The 17,963-nt window shown below is 46.6% G+C and overlaps 1 protein-coding gene and 1 long non-coding RNA gene across 2 annotated transcripts; one reads left to right on the forward strand and one right to left on the reverse strand.

Moving 5' to 3' along the window:
- Positions 1–1,033: 1,033 nt before the first annotated feature.
- LRRC30 (leucine rich repeat containing 30) lies at positions 1,034–16,248 on the reverse strand. Its single transcript, XM_086682485.1, has 2 exons — positions 14,487–16,248; positions 1,034–10,174 (listed from the first exon to the last, which is right to left on the reverse strand). Exon 1 carries the CDS (start codon positions 15,999–16,001, stop codon positions 15,096–15,098), a length of 906 nt encoding a protein of 301 aa, XP_086538611.1. The 5' UTR covers positions 16,002–16,248; the 3' UTR covers positions 1,034–10,174; positions 14,487–15,095.
- Positions 12,688–17,265, forward strand: LOC147575505 (uncharacterized). The gene is made up of 3 exons (XR_015242450.1): positions 12,688–12,901; positions 15,120–15,245; positions 17,124–17,265. It is a non-coding gene; the product is annotated as an uncharacterized LOC147575505 (long non-coding RNA).
- Positions 17,266–17,963: the final 698 nt, after the last annotated feature.

Consider the following 17,963-nt stretch of genomic DNA (forward strand, 5'->3'; position numbering starts at 1 on the left):
TTCTTTTTATTATTATTATTTTTATTTTTTAAATGTTTATTTATTTTTGAAAGAGAGAGAAAGAGAGAGAGACAGAGCATGAGTGGGGGAGTGGCAGAGAGAGAGAGAGGGAAACACAGAATGCAAAGCAGGCTCTAGGCTCCGAGCTGTCAGCACGGAGCCCAACACGGGGCTCGAACTCATAGACCGTGAGATCATGACCTGAGCCGAAGTCAGATAATCAACTGACTGAACAACCCAAGCACCCTTAAGTTCATGTTCTTATATAGGTGTGGTTCGTGGTACCCCCAACAATTACAATAGTAACATCACAGATCGCTGATCACAGAGCACCGTAACAAATATAATAATGATGGCAATTTTGAAATATTGTGCGAATTTCAAAAGTGTGACACAGAGACATGAAGTGAGCAAAGGCTGTTGGAAAACTGGTGTTGATATAGTTGCTCGACGTGGGGTTGCCACAAACCTTCGGTTTATAAAGAAAAATATGCAATACCTGTGCAGCACAGTAAAGGGAAGCACGATAAAAGAAAATACACCTGTAGGACCAAATAGACAGTAGAAAAAGATCATCTCAGTTCTGTATAGAATTCAGAGCACCAGTTCTGGAGCACCGTGGTTATTAACCTTAGAAGTGCAGGCAAATGGAAAACTCAGAAGTTGATTAGCTTCTTTCCTCAAGCCACTGCTGGATAGTTGATAGATGGATGTCTGTCTCTTTGGGACAGATTAATCTTCTTCACAACTACTGTAGCAACCGAATTCTACTGAAGTAAAGATCACATCCTGTGAATGTATTCACAACATGGAGGGAGTCCAGTGTTCCCAAAGGAACAAACCTCAATGGCACAGTCCAGAGGTCTATATTGCGACGACTCAACTCTGCTGTTGTAAGGTGAATGCAGCCAGAGACAATATACAAAGGAACAAGTGGGGCTGTGTTCCAATAAAACTTTATTTACACAAGTAGGCGGTGAGCTAGATGTGATGCATAGGCCATAATTTACTGACCCTGATTTAGTTTAAAAGGAATTAAGAGGAGATGCTTTACTTCATCTCAGAGTAGGAATTCCAGCTTTTTGACGGACTTGGAAAGTCCCTCCTATAATACAGTCTCTGTGGCAACTGACCCTGGTGACCACGTGCTAGAACTATTTTAGGCAGTAGGGGGCTCTGCCAGGTAATTCACACATTGCCATATGGCGTTCACAATGCCACAGAGTTACTGTCACCAAGACAAGGCATAGAAGGATCTGGCCACTCAACTAGGTGCCATCTTTTGACAAGTGTATCTCACAGGCTCGTACCTACAACTGTGCTAAGGCAATGCTGTGATGTCAGTCCTGGAGGGGCTGGGATACCCCCGGGTGATATCCCAGTACAGTAGAGGGATTAGCTTTGTCTAACTATATTGATTAATATAGTGGAAGACAGGTGGTTCTACCCCACGACTCTTGAAATTAGAAGCACAGCAAGAGAAAAAGAAGTGAGGGACACTAATCCCCTTCAACCACGTAACAAGGAATCCCAGAACAGCATTTCAAAGGTGCAGCCTGTGGGGACATATTATCCCAGAACTATGGACATCTCAGGAAAGAGGAAATGGGATCCCCGGGAGAGTCCTGGGATCAGAGAAAGCAGTGGCCAACTTGGACCTCGACAACAAAAGCAGCCAGCAGGGGCACCCGGGTGGCTCAGTCATTGAGCATCTAACTTCAGCTCAGGTCATGATCTCAGGGTTCATGAGTTCGAGCCTCACGACAGGCTGACTGCTGTCAAGGCAGAGCCTGCTTCAGATCCTCTGTCCCTCTCTCTCTGCCCGTCCTCTGCTTGCATGCACACACACTCTCTCTCTCTCTCTCTCTCAAAAGTAAATAAACACTAAAAAGAAAAAAAAAGCACCCAGCAGAGCAAAACAACTTCAGAGGAGTCTGAATGGAAACCAGAGGCAGATATGGAACCGGGGGAGACAGCAGTGCGCAGAGAAGTGAACCTCTAACTCATGGAGACCTTAAGGAAACAGGATGGAGGCGAGCCCTAGAGGACAGTGCCTTGGGGTTGAGATGGCTGAGCGCAGCTGTTAGGAGGCAGGAAGGGGCAGAATCAGCCTCTGAGAGTTGGGGCTAGCACATGAGATGCTTGCGGCAGGCGCCCCTGTGCCCCTGCGCCCCGGTGGAGCTGTGACCTCTTTCCTGTTCTCTGTTGTTCTCCCCCAGAGAGGGGCAGAGCACGGAAAAGCATGCCTGGATTTGCACCTCTCACGAGAATATCCCAGGCCGCGGAGGTCCCCATGGGATGAGACTAAACTTGGCCCTACATTAATATTTTTTTCTTCTGACTTAGAACACATAGTGCAAAAAGCATGCTCTATGTCAGCAGCCAAAGCAACCCATCTGGGACGTGCGAGCATCATCCATCACATTCGGCATTTTGATCCAGCGTTCCGTCTGAGGCTTGAAATGACAGAGCTGCCACCATATGTGAAATCTGCCTTCGCTCTGTTTACTGTTTCATTTCATCCTTGATTTGCTGTCACTTTTAGAGGTATCGAACGCATTATTGAAGGGCTGAGTTGATGTCTAAAACATGCCTTAAACTGTCTTCGATTTTCACAGCCAAACATTGTAAGACTTGCTACAACTGAAACCAGAGTGTAAAAATATTTGTATTCATTTATTGGAAAAAGCAATCAGTAAAATACTTCCATAATGCTTGAATTGGAAACGACAGACTTTGTATCGGGATAGGTCAGTGTGTTTGGAGCTCTGCGGCTCGGGGATGCAGCAGGCTTCATGCAGTTAACCGTTCTGTCCAGCCTGGAGTGAGGTCTGGAAGCGTTGTCCCTGTCGGCATTCAGCCTGGGGAGACAGCTTCCAGCCTCAGCCCAAAGAGTCACATGGAAGATGCTTGTGGGGAGAGGAGACAGGCTGCCTGGACAATGACAGCGTGCACCCCAGATGAGAATTCACTTCCCAGCAAATACCGAGGAAGTCTGGGAATGTGGTCACAAGAGCGTGGACACGCCGGAGCCTAGGGAGGAAGACACACATCAGGGAAGACACCCTGACTCCTGGGTGGTACGAGTTTGGACATCGACCACCAGAACTCAAAGATCATTGCCGGGAGAAATGTGACTGGGGGGATGTGCTCCATACGGCTGAAGTGCAAAGTCTGTCCTTGGAGGATTTAACGGTTGGCCATGAGGGCACAACTGTTAACAGCTATCTTGGAGGAGCACACTGGTTTTGTTACAAGAAGGGGCCTCTCTAACAGTGACAGCAGGGACAGTGCAGGTGAGAAAAGAGGAAACAGAATGTCAAAGGAGGGTGGCTTCCCAGAAGCAACACGGAGATTGCCCCCAAAGGCTCCTGGCTGGATGGCTGGGGAATGAGCTCGGGCAGGGTTCAGCCTGCCTGTCCCGGCTCCTTAGAGACCTTTACCCACCCCTGGCACCGTGCTGGAAGCTTGTGAAGTCCAGCCTGACTCTGGTTTCCTCTGCTCCCACCCAACCCTCCTTTCTCTTACTTTCTCTGGCTTCGACTCACAGTGACTTCCAATTCTCTCCACAAGGGTGGAAATGGCCTTGATGGCCTTAAGTGACGCCTCCTGTTCAAGTGGATCTTGACACTTCCCTATGGTAGCATTCACAGAGTCACAGCCTAGGCTAGGAGAGGCAGCTTCCTCCAGGCTTGCCGCTTCTGACACATGACCGTGGGCACACTCTGCGCCCCACTTCCCTCATTAATGGAAAGTAACCAACTAACAGGGTTGTTGTAGGAATTAATCAGGAGAGATACATCACTCCGTAGTTACTCAATGTAGGTCAGTTCCTAAACGAGGACTCAGCACAGCCATATTAGGGAAATTCATAGCAATACCAGAAACTACCATGGACATGCTCGAATATTAGTGATCTCTTTCTTAAATACACACCCAGGTTACAAGCTAAATTTAACCTTCAGTAAACTGCATAGCTCTCTTCACTTCAATCTTTCCTTACAAAGTTGTGAATTAAGAACCCTGGTGTGTGCTGTTAAGGGGAGATATTTACGTGCAGAGGAAGGGGGTCCGTTGCTGTCACAATCCCGATGCCATCCTGATGGGAGATCAGGGCAAGGTACCTGAGACACAACATAGTACAATAGTTATGAGCAAAGTGACTGGCACCAGACACCCTTGGAGTCAATGACTGGCTCCTTCAATTACTAGATTGACAAGTAATTTCTGCTTCCCAAGACTCCATCCTGTAAAATGGGGTAATAACAGTACTTACCAATAGATAGAGATCTTGTCAGAATTAAATAGACCTGACTTGTGGTAAGTACTCAATGAACGTAACTTGTGCTGTGTTATTATCATATTTAATCTTTATTATTATTTATTCCACGTACCACCAGCTAAAAAACATATGTAGCTAAACTACAGCAACGGGATAATGTCCTCTGTCAAACAAACAGTAACAGAGATGATACTGCCGATGGTGGCCGTTCTGTCCCCAAGCTAATCATTTATTTATTTAACTCGTGACTGTGAGTTTAATTATGCATGCACTGCTAATGTTAAAGTTAACCTAAATAAGTGATGAGCACTTCATATGTTTATTTTTTACTTCTCAAGTATGATATTTTTTAATGAGCGTAACTTTGTTTTATACGAAAAGGCACTTCCTAATCAGGGATACACATACACCATTTGGTTGATAAAACAAATTTCAACTAAGGCACAATTTCCAAATTAATGATTTCTAATAATTGCACATGAATACATTCTGTACAATGTACTAAGTGCTTAGTGTGAGCCAGGAAGGAAGTTGTATGTGGGGTAACACAGCAATTAAACGAGATAAATATGCTTCCCATTGTCCTGAGGTGGGAGATACTATATACAGATATTATATACATTATACATCAGGGCGTATATACACGTAATTACATATACACGTGATATGTGCATGTGATCGCACACACACATGCACATAATTTCAATTGTGGTGAGCGCTATGAAGAAAAAATCATGAAGAAAAGGGGCAGAGAAAGCTTTTCTGAGTGTATTTGAGCTAAAATCTGAAGGGTGAGTAACCAGGCAAGATCATTCCCCAGGGAGGGAACAGTGTGTTTGAAAGCCCTAAGATAAGGCGGTGTTTTGAACTTTCCAGAGCTAAAGAAGGCCAGCATGGGTGCCCATTCGTGAGAGAATAGAGGGGTAGGCAGTGAGTCTGAAGAAATAGTTGGAGCTAAAGTTTGCAGGGCCTTGTAGATCATATTAAGGAGATTGGATTGTATTGAAAATGCATATTAAAAGACTAAGCAGGGGCCTACCATGATCCAGTTATCCCTCTTAGTGCTTGAGTGGTGGATGGATGAAAAAGGGGCCAAGGGAAGGAGAGAGGGAGATCAGAATGAGGCGTGACGATAGCGTGGACAGAAGGATAGTAGCAGATATTGGACAAAGGGATCGGGGGTGGAATCTCAGCACTGGCTAGTAGATTCGATAAGAGGATTAAGAGAGCCACATGGGTAGAATGAGTCTCAGGTTGCTCGTGGATGGAGGTGCCATTTACTGAGATAGAGAACAAGGTGCAAGGATCGTATTTAAGAGAAACATATCAGGAAATCAATGGACTGGACTGTATACATATGGGTGAGCCCCCAGGTCCTGGGTGTGTTTGAGTACAAATGTTTCTTAAAAGATGCGTGGGGAGGAGCGCCTAGGTGGCTCAGTTAAGTGTCTGACGTCAGCTCAGGTCATGGTTTCAAGGTTCATGAGTTCCAGCCCTGCATCAGGCTCTCTGCTGTCAGCACAGAACCCACCTTGGATCCTTGACTCCTTTCTCTCTGCCCCTGCCCTGCTCATTCTGTCTCTCTCTCTCTCTCTCTCTCTCAAAAATGAAGAAATGTTTTAAAAAAAAGATGTGCGGAGGAAGAAGTTTAGATTAGATGAATTTTAAGTTTTGTTTGTTCTGACTCTAGAGAGTTTGCGACTCCCTCTCTCTCTGCCCCTCCCCTGCTCATGCTCTCTCAGCAATAAACACATGTTTAAAAAAATTAAAATTAATCTGTACTCTTCCCCCTTGGTGTATTCTCAATCCAGCAAAGTAACGCCTCTAAAATGTTAAGTTAGTATGTGTTTCTCCATTTAAAACCTTCAATGGCTTCCCACCTCACTCAGAGCGAAAGCCGAAGATCTTCCAATGGGCTAAAGCCTTCCATGAGCCGTCCGTCCAGCAGTATGACCTCAGGGTTCTCCTGGCCCCCACTTCATTCATGGACACGCTGGGCACACTCTCCTTTCCACATGCTTTCTCTCCTGTCTGGGATATTTTCTCCTGAAATACCCACCTGCCTTACTGTCTACAGTCTCTGTTCCAACACGATTTTCTCTGCAACTTGCCTGACACTGTGCTAACAAACACCTCTCCAGCCCTATTCCTTCTCACTGCTTTGTCTTTCTCCATACATTTATCATTGTCTAACATAGCATGTGTGTGTGAGTGTGCACGTGCATGCACTCATTCATTATCTGATGGTTAAAGCTCTCACCTATGAATAAATGAATAAAATGTCTGATATTAACTCTGGGATCTCAGCTCTATGCTGGATAACTGAGATCGACCTACAAATGACCTCCTAACACAGTAGCATTATTCCACTTGCGAGGATATTGTGATATGCCTAATATCTTGACAATGAGTTGTTTGAGGAGCAAGAATGTTTAAAAATTATGTGGGAGCTCCCTCCGGCTGGCCCGGACAATGAGTTAGTGGGACCTTTTTCTGGAGGAGGGAATGGTATGCTATTCTGTCTTCCCTGGGACTGGTGAGGTTCATCCTTGTGGAAAATCCATGATGGGCAAGGATTTTTGGTGCTCTGTGGCTAGCTTTCTTAGACAACTCCTGCTAGCTTTCTTAGACAACCGCAGGCACCACAGCAGTCTGATGATTGTGCTCAAGATTTCCCCATAAAAAGAGAGAACAATCAAAGAAGTGAGTTCTCTGCCAGAGAGATGTACCTGCCACACTCATGGTTATGATTTTGACCTGTGATCAACCAAGACAAGGAAGCATACGGCAGAGTCCAGGAGAGACCAGGCACAAGCTCCCCGCTGTCCTCTCCAATGGAGTTGTTTGACAGTGCTTTACTTCTCCTGGCAATGGTGTGTGACATGGACAGAGCATCTGCAACCAGGAGAGCTCACCTGAGCCTTGGTGACTGCTTGATTTTTAGTGGGAGTTGTCATGTAGGCGAGGAGCTCCCCTGTGGCTGACTTAGCTCCTCTGTCTCTGGCCGCTCCAGAGGTTACACTGACACCATGTCACCAAGGACGGCACCGTAAATCATACTGTGAGCGTAGACTATCTGGTGTGGCCCAGATACACACAAAGACACTCATCGGAACAGGGGACTGCAAGGGCTTAGAGGTTATTTCCCAGGACTTGGTCAAAGGCCAGGCTTTTCTTTGAAATGTGCAGAGTTTGAACACCCGACACCTGCTGAGTCAACACTTTACTGCACATACGCCTTGTGGTTTCATCAAATTCATCCTTGGTCTTTGCACAATGGATGATGACTATGAAGGACCCGGCCTCATGTGGCATAAAAAATGCATCTGTTCATTATTTGTTTTAACTGTTTATTTATTTTTGAGAGAGCACAAGCAGGGGAGAGGCAGAGAGAGAGGGGGACAGAAGATCTGAAGCGGGCTCTATGCTGACAGCAGAGAGCTTGATGCGGGACTTGAACTCATGAGACATGAGTCAAAGTGAGATGCTCAACTGACTGAGACACCCAGGCTCTCCTGCATCTGTTCATTCTGACCAATCAGAAGCGTAGTTTCCTCTTTCAGCCACAGGAGAGGGTCAACTAAAATGCTATTTGCAGTAGTGAATTAATAATAACAGCCTGGAAAGGTCATTTACAAACTAAGTGATTAAACTCAATTTTCTAGAGCCAGTGTATTACATGGTCAGATGAACAATGAAAGTTTTCTATAACAAACATATTATATACATTTCTGGGAGATTAAACAGATTTCTAGTTATTTATAGTAGACATTTTAAATCATGACAATAAGAAAGTATAAAATAAGAAAACATAATGAAGACTTGTATCCCTCTTGGCTAGATTCTTTGTTTAGAGTATTTCTGTGATTTCCAGAAGGAAAACATTCCCCAGCCTTGTCTTCTCTATGTTGGCCCAGGAGAATAATACCAGAACTATGCTTTGAAGTCTCTAAGTACATATGGCAACAAAATTATTTAAGAATTCTTATCAAACGTAATCGTAACTTACCATCTTACAAGGAAGGTTAGTCCAAAATAAATTCCGGTTGTTAATTTCCAATTTCCACAATATAGATATTATCAATTTGTTGCTTTGACCAAAGCAGCAGAAGCAGAGAGAGGACCATTACCAAGAATCAGAGAAACCTAGGGGAGAGCTATCTTGCAGCCTTATATGGGTTCATTTGCAGAAGTTGCTTTTGAAAATGTATACCAAATTTCAAGTTCAACTCATCTACATGTGTGGACAGAGAAGTGCTGTGGAAGAAGCATGAATTTTGTCACAGGAGTTCAACTCACACTTTGGAACACATACGCTTTTTTTTTTTCAAAGAGGAAAGATTTCAGCTAGGTGCCCAAATCATGTTACTGAATCAGATCTGATGACCTTTTTTTTTTTTTTTTTAATGGAAAACAGATAGTTTTGTCTTCCAGAAAAACAGGAGGAATTTTAAATCAACCAAACGACAAAGCCAAACAGAACTATTTGTTCTGACCTCCAATCCAATAAAAATTAGAGATGGAATCCAGACAGTTCAGAGGTCTGCAAACTAGAATCAGAATTAAATGGTATTTTCTATGGTGCTGCACAATGATAATAAGCTTGGCCATCTATTCACTGAGGCATTAGATGAGGGAAGACAAAGCAAAAAAAAAAAAAAAAATACAATCAGAATTTTAAAACTGAAGGAAGCTTAAAGTGATTCACTTTAAAATAAATTTAACTGTTTCACTCTATAGAAAACTGAGGCCCAGAGAAGTCAAATCGTCTGTGTGTACCTGGTTCACTTTCTTTTTCACTCATTAATTCATGCGATACACCATTATCAAGTATCTTCTATATCCCGGATGCAAAGATCAGAGTCAGCAAAGAGTGCAAAGTCTGGTGGCAGAGTCAGTCAGGAAAATCAGCAGTGCCCAAGTCCTAGCTGAGTCTGGAATCACAGAACTTTTCCCATTTTCCAGTGGGGCATGTTCTGCTAGCCCAGGCTTTCTCCAGTCTGCCATGTGAGAGGAATCACCTAGAGTGCTTGTCAGACCCACACCCGGCAGGCCCTGCCCTAGACCCCCTGAATCTGAAGGCATACCAAAGGGACCTGGGATTCTAAATGTTTAACAAGTACCCAGATGAATCCCATCACAGTGCACCAGCATGGCTTCCCGCCAGGTTCAGAGATCTCTCACCTCTTACTGGCCTCTTTCCGTGGGTAGGCTCCACGATTGGCTTAACAGGCCCACATCACCCTGTGTAGGTAAGAGCCTATATCAGCATTTCTCAGCATAGAGTCAGGGACAGAATTATCTACTGAGCTTTAAAAAGAATAAGAAACTCAGGCCCCACTTAAGCCACCTATATCAGAATCTCTAAAATTGAGGCTTTCTTTTTTGAAGTCCCATGGGGGCTTCTGATGAGTAATCCGTGTTGAGGACCACTGCCAACCTGGGTCCTTCCAGAACCCTCAGGAAAGACTTTTTCCCATAATGAAGTCAGGGAGAGGCCTGGGAGTATCTCTGGAACCCATGGCACATGGTGCTGCCATTCTCATGATTTGCCCTCTCTCCTGCCGTGTGGCTGCCCCACATCTTAGATTCGGGTAGAGAAAAATATGCCACAAAGGGGTTACAAAGCAGACCTCTCTGGGATTGTGAGATTCACAAATTTTCTATCAAGAAAAAGCAAAACAAAACACTGGATCAATCACATCACACCTCTGCCCCTCCTATAATCTCACCCACATGCCTTTGCGCTCACTTACGCACCTATTAAGGAAACGGTCCTCCCAGGATTTAGCTGTTTATTTAGCTCAGCCTCATCTTCTGAGCCCCTGGACATGGGAGTCCCTGGAGGGTGGGGATCTTGTTCCCTTCTCACATCCCCAACACCTGCACAGTCTTAGGACACAGAGATGCTCAGTAAATGCCATGCAATTGACACGTCCAACTTTCAGTGCAGAGTTTTGCCTATCCCCCTTCAGGACCTCTCCCCGGGTGCGTGCGTAAGAGTGATCAGCGTAACATTCAGGAGACAGAAGGACACAGGCTTCTCCCAAGTGGCATGTCCCAGCACACTGGCTTCTGGGACACTCCAGAGATCAAAGAACATGGACGATGATACAATGTGCCGTTGGCAGCTCCATCTTGTACGATGGAAGCCAACAGTCTTGTGGTTTTCACAGTGTATGTTTCTCTCCAGAACATCAGGAAATACTTTGACACTTTGGGGATGGACTCCAGTTCATTTTTTTTAATTTTCTGTCTTGTGCTGAAATAAGGAGTGAGTCCAGAAGCCGCAGAAAATAAGCTCTCTCCTTGCAAGTAGATTCCTTTGACACTACTTTAAAAATCTGCATAGCAAGCTTCATGCTAATAGCTTTCAGTGATGTTTGCCTAATGACGCCCAAGCTCTTACAAATTCATTATGAGCCCTCTCTGCTTCCCTTTTATTACTATGCTGTCTTTTTTTTTTTTTTTTTTTTTTTTTTTTAATTAGTAATGCTTTGGATTCAACGCATAACTTGACAGGTAACTTTAAAAGGAACACTTGTAAAAGTTCTTTTCTCAACAAGGTCAAGATTGTTCCCATTATTGTTTATAATAAGCTTTCATGTTTTCTGAATTTTATTTTGTTTTCTTAAAATATATGAAGGTGTTGTATTTAGGTGTTCTTGGCTGAATCACAATTACTGGGTACTGCTACTTAGTTGCACATTCCGTGTAGGCTCGGTATGTTGTTTCTTACACAGTACTGAAAATAATTCTTTGGTGATGTAATAAGATAGAGCACACATAGATACTTAAGTAGATACTGATGGAACAATCGAGTAGGACCTTCATGTTAGTTCAATCTAGTAGGTTGAATTTCTGCCTTTTTTAAGTTTTGAGACCATTTTCTGAACTATTGCTCATCATTTGTAACAGAATCTCAGTCCATAGTCTCCCTAGCCCGTTTATATTACTGAAGAGAAACACCCCAGCCCAGCCTCATGCACCTGGTAATCTCAGGATGCTGATACCCGCCTGTGTTTTCCAGTGACCCAGCCCACAGTCCTTTAAATTTCCTCTGTTTTTAATGCATAGCTACCAAAATGCATATTCAGTATGTGCTTTGAGGCATATGAAATGGAATCTTAAAAGGCAATAATCCATTACCGCAAGAAAGGGGTATACGCTGATGTGTCCCTGCAAATAATAACAGCATTCCCTCCTTCCCTTTCCAAGGCCAGCCCAACTTCATTGTGCAATACAGGTGCATCGTTCCAAAGTCACTCTATCTTAGGTGACTACAGAAAAGGCAGTCTATTAACTAAAGCCCAAGAATGGAGCACATTTCTTCTATTAACCATTTATTAAGTCAACAAGCTGAAAAATGGCTTCATTTTTCCTTCGAATATGCAGCTGTTTTCTGCATTTAGCAGTATTATTCCTCCAACAGATGTGTCTTTTCAAAGTCGTCTTACTTTCGCGTGAACATAGGATTTTTTCTTAATTGTATGCTTGTCGTCTGTACCAGCGTCAAAAGGTGTTTCTGAACACACCAATGAGATCGCACCGTACCGAGAGCCAAGTGACATGAAAACCACAATATCATCGGGAATGCGAGCCGCCAGCGCCCCACATCAAGCACCCAATTAGTGCGTATTCTTTGGCTAAACACACTTTGCAGCCGGTGCAGCTGTCCTCAGTGCTTTGATTGCCGAAGCCTTAGAAATACCTGGGAGTTATTTGAATGTGGCAATATTAGAACTACAAAAGATAAGCAAGAAGTTTTCACAGTCAGTCAGCAAACTGCAGAATTTGACAGCAAAGACACTGAAGGTTGTATGAAATTCCCTCCACGTTAGTGCTTTGAATAACTAAGTGCGTTCACCAGGTTTTTCTGCTCAGCACTCCCCTTTATCAATAAAAAGGAGCATTCACAAAGAATCAATACCTAAAGCGTGTTGGGCAACTACTCTGACTTTCATGATTTCCTCATGCTCCCCTCATGCTCCCCCGGAGAGTTAACAAAAAACCAAAAACCCAAAAGCTCCTTGCTACTATACTTGTGAAAGGTACCAATGACAGCTGGCAACCAAATCGATACCAGGTTTTTCTAAGAAGGTGTAATCAGCTCTTGGGTCACCTTCAAAATAGGGTTCCGTTCTCTCCCTGGAGTAGAGTTACCGTGGGATCAAGTGACCGAAAAAGCAAGGAAAGGAAATAAAAGGATGGTTCAGCAGGAAAAGCGCGGAGCCGCTGTCCCGGCCTGCCTCCCTTCCCAATGCAAGGTCGTGCGGATTCAGTGGGAGCCTGTGGTTCTGCAGCAGCCGACAGCAACGGCCGTGATCCTGGCACCTGCGGGTGTTTGTCTGACAGCTGTCTGTGCTCCAGCCAAAGAGCTTCAGTGAGCGATCTGCCCAGCTCTGCCCTGTGGAGGAAGGCTCGCCCCACAATGTCCCACTGAGTCATGAGGTCAAGGAAGAATTCCACTGAAGTCTTTAAATAGCCTTGGCTCGGCAAGCTAATGTGGGCGAGGCTACCGGAGTGCGCCTGTGTGTGCCTGGCAGGGACACTCAGATCTCGGTGCTGCAGGAGGGGGAGTTTAGAGAGGACCTCTTCAGCTGCCTCCCAGTGACATGGGTAAGATCTGTTTGCAGTGGCTCAGCAGAGGAGCTCATGCACAAATGTGCTAATGGAACTACGGTATCTGATGATAACCGCGGGAGCTGGCTTCCCTTTTTATGGATGGGAAAATTGACTTTGGAGTCTATTGGGAAAATCACTTTTCCTATGAATAAATTCTGTGGACTCCCTTTGAGCAGCTCCACACTAAACCTGCCTAAGCTCAGGACCTGAGAGGGTACTACCAGCTGCCCCAGCGCTTTGCCACTCTTTCCCAGGTGGGGGATGGGGGACGGGATTGGGCCGAGATGACTGCAGTGAACGGAGGGTGTGCCTGGCTCATCCCAGTCAGGTCCTTTGGTCACCGTTCTTTGGTTACTGAGGCTTCGGCGCTCAGTCTAGCCTACACCATCCAGTATGTCAACCTTACTGTGGCCTTTGCTTTCGTATCCGTTCAGCAGGGCTCACAATCTGCCGCACGTTGTAGAAACTCACATGGGTCTGTCTGTTTCACCAGATCCTGAGCTCCTTGGTAGAAAAAGTCCTCTCGAACTCCCAGCCCAGTGTGCAGCCTACAGAAAGTGCTAAGAAACAGAAGCTTAACTGCGGCGCCTGTGTGGCTCAGTCGCTCAAGTGTCCAATTCTTAGTTTTGGCTCAGGTCATGATCTCACGGTTTGGGAGTTCGGGCCCCGCATCAAGCTCTGTGCTGACAGCAAGGAGCCTGCTTGTGATTCTCTGTCTCTCCCTCTCTCTCTGCCCCTCCCCTCCTCGTGCATGCTTTCCCTCTCTGTCTCCGTGTCTCTCAAAATAAATAAATTAATTAAAAGTTTTAAAAAATATGTACAATTTTAACTAAATTAAACTAAGGGTATTAAGAAGTCAGACAAGTCTTGGCAGCAACCCCAAATCCTAAGTCTCGATATTGTGTGCGATGTTCTGTAGACAAATCGGCCCGAAACTTGAGCTGTTGGCTCTCCACCGATCGGAAGGGACCATACTTTCTTCACTACCACCTTTTCATTGGAATTTCTTTAACTCTGAATAAACAGTAATGTCTCAGGGGGCTCTGGGGTGCTGTGACAGCAGTAAGATCCAATGACCCTTGGGGCAGGAATTCTGTAATTGTTCATCCTAATGTCTGTCTTTAACTAACAGCTGTGTACTCTTAGAATTGGAAGCAAAACATACTTAATATTTGTACAAGAGCTTTTTGTCCAAAGAGCTTTTATGCGTCGCCAAACTCAATTTTTTAAGTCGCATGTAAAAGCTAAGTGGCCAATATTACCCTCCTATGAATGTGAAGAGTGTAATGACTTGTGTGTGTGACTTTTCCTATGATTTACCCCCTCCTTGATGCCGTCTGGCCATTCCCCCCCCCACCCCCCCACCCCCAGTCATTAGCTCAGCCCTGAGGGGGCAAATCTAATAAGGGAGGAGAAGAGAAAGTAGAATTGGATAAGTTAACCATCGGCTGGCATCTCTACAAAAGCTCAGGGATACGACAGTGGCTGCCGGGGGACTGGGAAAGAAGGTTAAAACTGTACGTTAAAATTGGTTTTGTATTTATTATCTGAAAGCCATCGCGCTATTCCTGTCACTCACCAGCAGACGTGAACATGAGCAGCTTGACTGTTACTCTACAATCATTTGAGAGACACATTTCTTATGCTGTTTCCCCCTAGAAGGCGCGGGGAAAGCTCTGCCCGACCCCGTCATTGGCAGGAGAGCGGGGCTCCAGCTGCCTCTTTGGTCCCCCGTAACGCTTGATCAAGGCTGACGCACCAGTGTGCCTTGCTGCTGTTCCCTGGCTGCAGGACGCCAGTTCAAGGGTTGAAACCAAATGGTGTCAACGTCTCATGCCACACTTGGCCCACAGCACATACTTAGCAAATATCTGACTTCTGAATTCCGTTGAATCAGACCTGCCGTCTACTATTCCAAGGACTGAGTGCCACTGCTCCTCAGGAGAATCAGAGTGGTTTCTCCTTGGAGAAAACCAAAGGCCTGTTTCCACTTAGGTTCAGGATGGGATGAACACGCCATCATGGGGCTCCTTAGGCACATGCACAGGGCAAAGCACACACCTCCATAGAACGGCCGTGCAATGCCTTTCGACCAACGTGAGCAGTAAGAGGAGAAAGCTGAGCCCGGAGAAGTACCCAGCTGACAGGTGTCCGAGCGCTGACGGCCGGCCGTGCCCCCGGGGCCCAGTCAGCTGTGCTTTTTGTCTTTCAGATAACTGCAGAGCATCTCCAGGCCCCCCTCCACCAGCTCCGGCAGAGGCTTGGATAGCGGGTTGTGCGAGATGTGGAGCCCTTTGTCCATGGGATTCCAGGCAATCCGCCCCAGCCTCCACAGCAGGTAGAGCTCGTCCGGGAGGGTCTGGATGTCATTGTTGTTCAGGTTCAGCAGCTCCAGGCTGGTGAGCAGGCAGAGCGAGCGCGGGAAGGCGTGGATGTTGTTGCTCTCTGCGATGAAGATTTGCAGGCCCACCAGGCACTGGATGCTCTCGGCGATGTTTTCCAGGCGATTGGAGCCCACGTGCAGGAAATCCAGCTCCTTGAGTGCAAACACGCAGAGGGGGATGTGAGCAAAATAGTTGTTGCTGAGGTTCAGCTTCCTCAGCCTGGAGAGGTCAGCGAAGCTGGCGGGGAGCTGGGAGAGGCAGTTGTGCGACAGGCTCAGGACCTCCAGGCTCCTGCAGGCGCTCAGCTCGGCCGGCAGCTCGGTCAGGCAGTTCATGTTCACGAACAGGACCTTCAGGCTCTTGAGGAGGCCGATTTCTCGAGGCAGGCTCCGCAGGCGGTTCCCGCATAAGTTCAGGACCACCAGGCGACTCAGCTTCCCCACCTCGGGCGGGAGAGCCCTGAGCTGGTTGTGAGACAGATTGAGTTTCTGCACCTCAGACAAGCCCCACAGAAAGTCGGGGATGTCTGTCATTCCCTTGGTGACCAGGCTGAAGCTGACGTGGCGCATGCCCCGCTTCAGCAGAGACCGGGGGTCCTTCCCCGAGAGGAGGGTGTCGTCCCATGGGGAGAATTGCTGCCTCCCACGTGGGAACACCATCCTCCTGGGGCCCTTGTCCTTGCAGCGAGCACTTGACGGCTTGGCCCCCATCTCCTTCCTTTTTGCCCCCTGGCCTCTGATGCCCCAAGGCTGGGATTGTGTCCCCCAGCTGCCAAAAGCCGAGCTGTCGCAGGCAGGGAGCCCACAGAGGGGTCTCGCTGGGGCCTCGCAGATGCCCGAGACGCCCCGCCGTGGCCTGTCCCCGAGGGTGGGTTTAGGTGGCTTCTCTCTGAGCACCCGGGCTGTAATGATATACTTGTCCCTGAGACTGCGGAACTGAACCGCTCGATTCCCTCTGAATGCCACAAGGCAGCTGTCACTGTCATTCGGCCCGAGTTTTATTGGCCTGGTGTGTGCAAAGAGGTCACAGGGAGGCTGCATCTAACTTCTCCCTCACAGCTTTTCTTGGGTATCAAAGCTCAGCCGGCGATAAAGCAGCCCATCCCCAAAAAGAAGCAAAGTGGAAAAATAAAGCAGGCCGTGCAAGTGCCAGACTGTGTGCATGGTCTCGGAAACCCGTCCGGACCCCTTCAGAGTGACAGTGAGCTTCATGAATGCTAGTGGCTGGAGTTATGTTTCCAAGGCGAAGGATCGTTGGATAATATCATGCACGCCCATTTCAAACTTTGACGAATTGTGCAGTTGTGAAAAAGTAAAGGGAAGAACCTGGGCACCTGCAGTCCTCTGGGCCAAGGGTTTCTGCACAGTGCTTGTCAGAGGTGACTCAGGGAGGAGAGAGTGAAGGGGCCCAGGAACCCCCCCATGCTCATTTCAACCAGAGATGCTCTGCAGTCATCTGTTTCACTATGGGCGTCTGGGTTTAGTAGGGCACACGTTACATGTTTGAACAGCCACTGAGGCTGTCTTAGTGGGGTTGGACAGGGTGCCTATTGTCCTTGAAGAGGGTAGAGAGTCTCCCTGGAGCAAGCCAGTCAACCAATGAATCAATGAATCAATGAATCAATGAATCAATCAATCAATATCTCCCCCTCTCTCTCTCCCCTCTTTCTCTCCCTTCGTCCCTCCCTCAACACTTTCCTGAATTAAAAGTTAACTTATACCTCTGAGTATATAGTTAATTACTGGCATCGTGGGCTGAACTGTGTTCTCTCAAATTTCAAATAGTGAAGTCCTAACCCCACGTACCTCAGATGTGCCTGTATTTGGAGACAGGGCCATGTGAGGACACAAGAAAGAGACAGCCATCTGCAAGCCAAGGACAAAGGCCTCCAAAGCAACCAATCCTGCTGACATCTTGACCTGAGACTTGTAGCCTCCAGAATGATGAGAAAATAAACTTCTGTTGTCTAAGCCACCCCATCTGTTGTGCTTAGTTACGGCAGCCCTGGCAAATGGTGGAGGAGGAGGCAGACACGTTTGTATACATGAAAAATCCTAAAAATAGGTGGTGATTATGGAGAGAAGCGATATCAAGGGTGAGGACCCAGGTTCTGAGAAAAGGGCTGGCCGTCTGTAGCGAAGGCTGGCTTGGGCCGGAAGCGTGTGGCTTTTGCTGGCAGCCTTCGGCAACAGCAGTTGTGTGTCCTGCAGAGTGATGCTGGTCCCATGACCATGCTCTCAGAGCTGTGACCACTAAGCCAGGAGCTGGAGCTGGGCCCCGGCTGGACACCACCTGGGCAATCTGCGGGTCCATCCACGCAGGGGCCAACGTCTGGGCAGGAGGAACAGCAGGAGATGTGAAATAATGCAACGTCATTTCTCCCTCCGCTTGGCACTGACCGAACAAACCCCTGGGATTCTTGGGCAAAGGTGGGTACTTTGGACTTTTTTTAATGGAGTACTTGAAGGTTCTAGCTATTAATTGGGGCAGTGGGAGGAAAGCAATGTGGCTAAATTTGTACCCTAAGTTTTTGGAACATATATATGCTTTATATATGTAAATTTTATCTGACAACTGGGTTCTGCTATTTAAAAAAAAAAAGTTATGTATGCATCCTCTTTTCCTCTTTCCTTCCAAAAGCATGAGAAATTATGTTAGGGCCCCCCAAATAG

Source organism: Puma concolor, chromosome D3 (assembly GCF_028749965.1).
Source record: "Puma concolor isolate L17-30 chromosome D3, mPumCon1.1.hap2, whole genome shotgun sequence".
Classification (NCBI taxonomy): domain Eukaryota; kingdom Metazoa; phylum Chordata; class Mammalia; order Carnivora; family Felidae; genus Puma; species Puma concolor.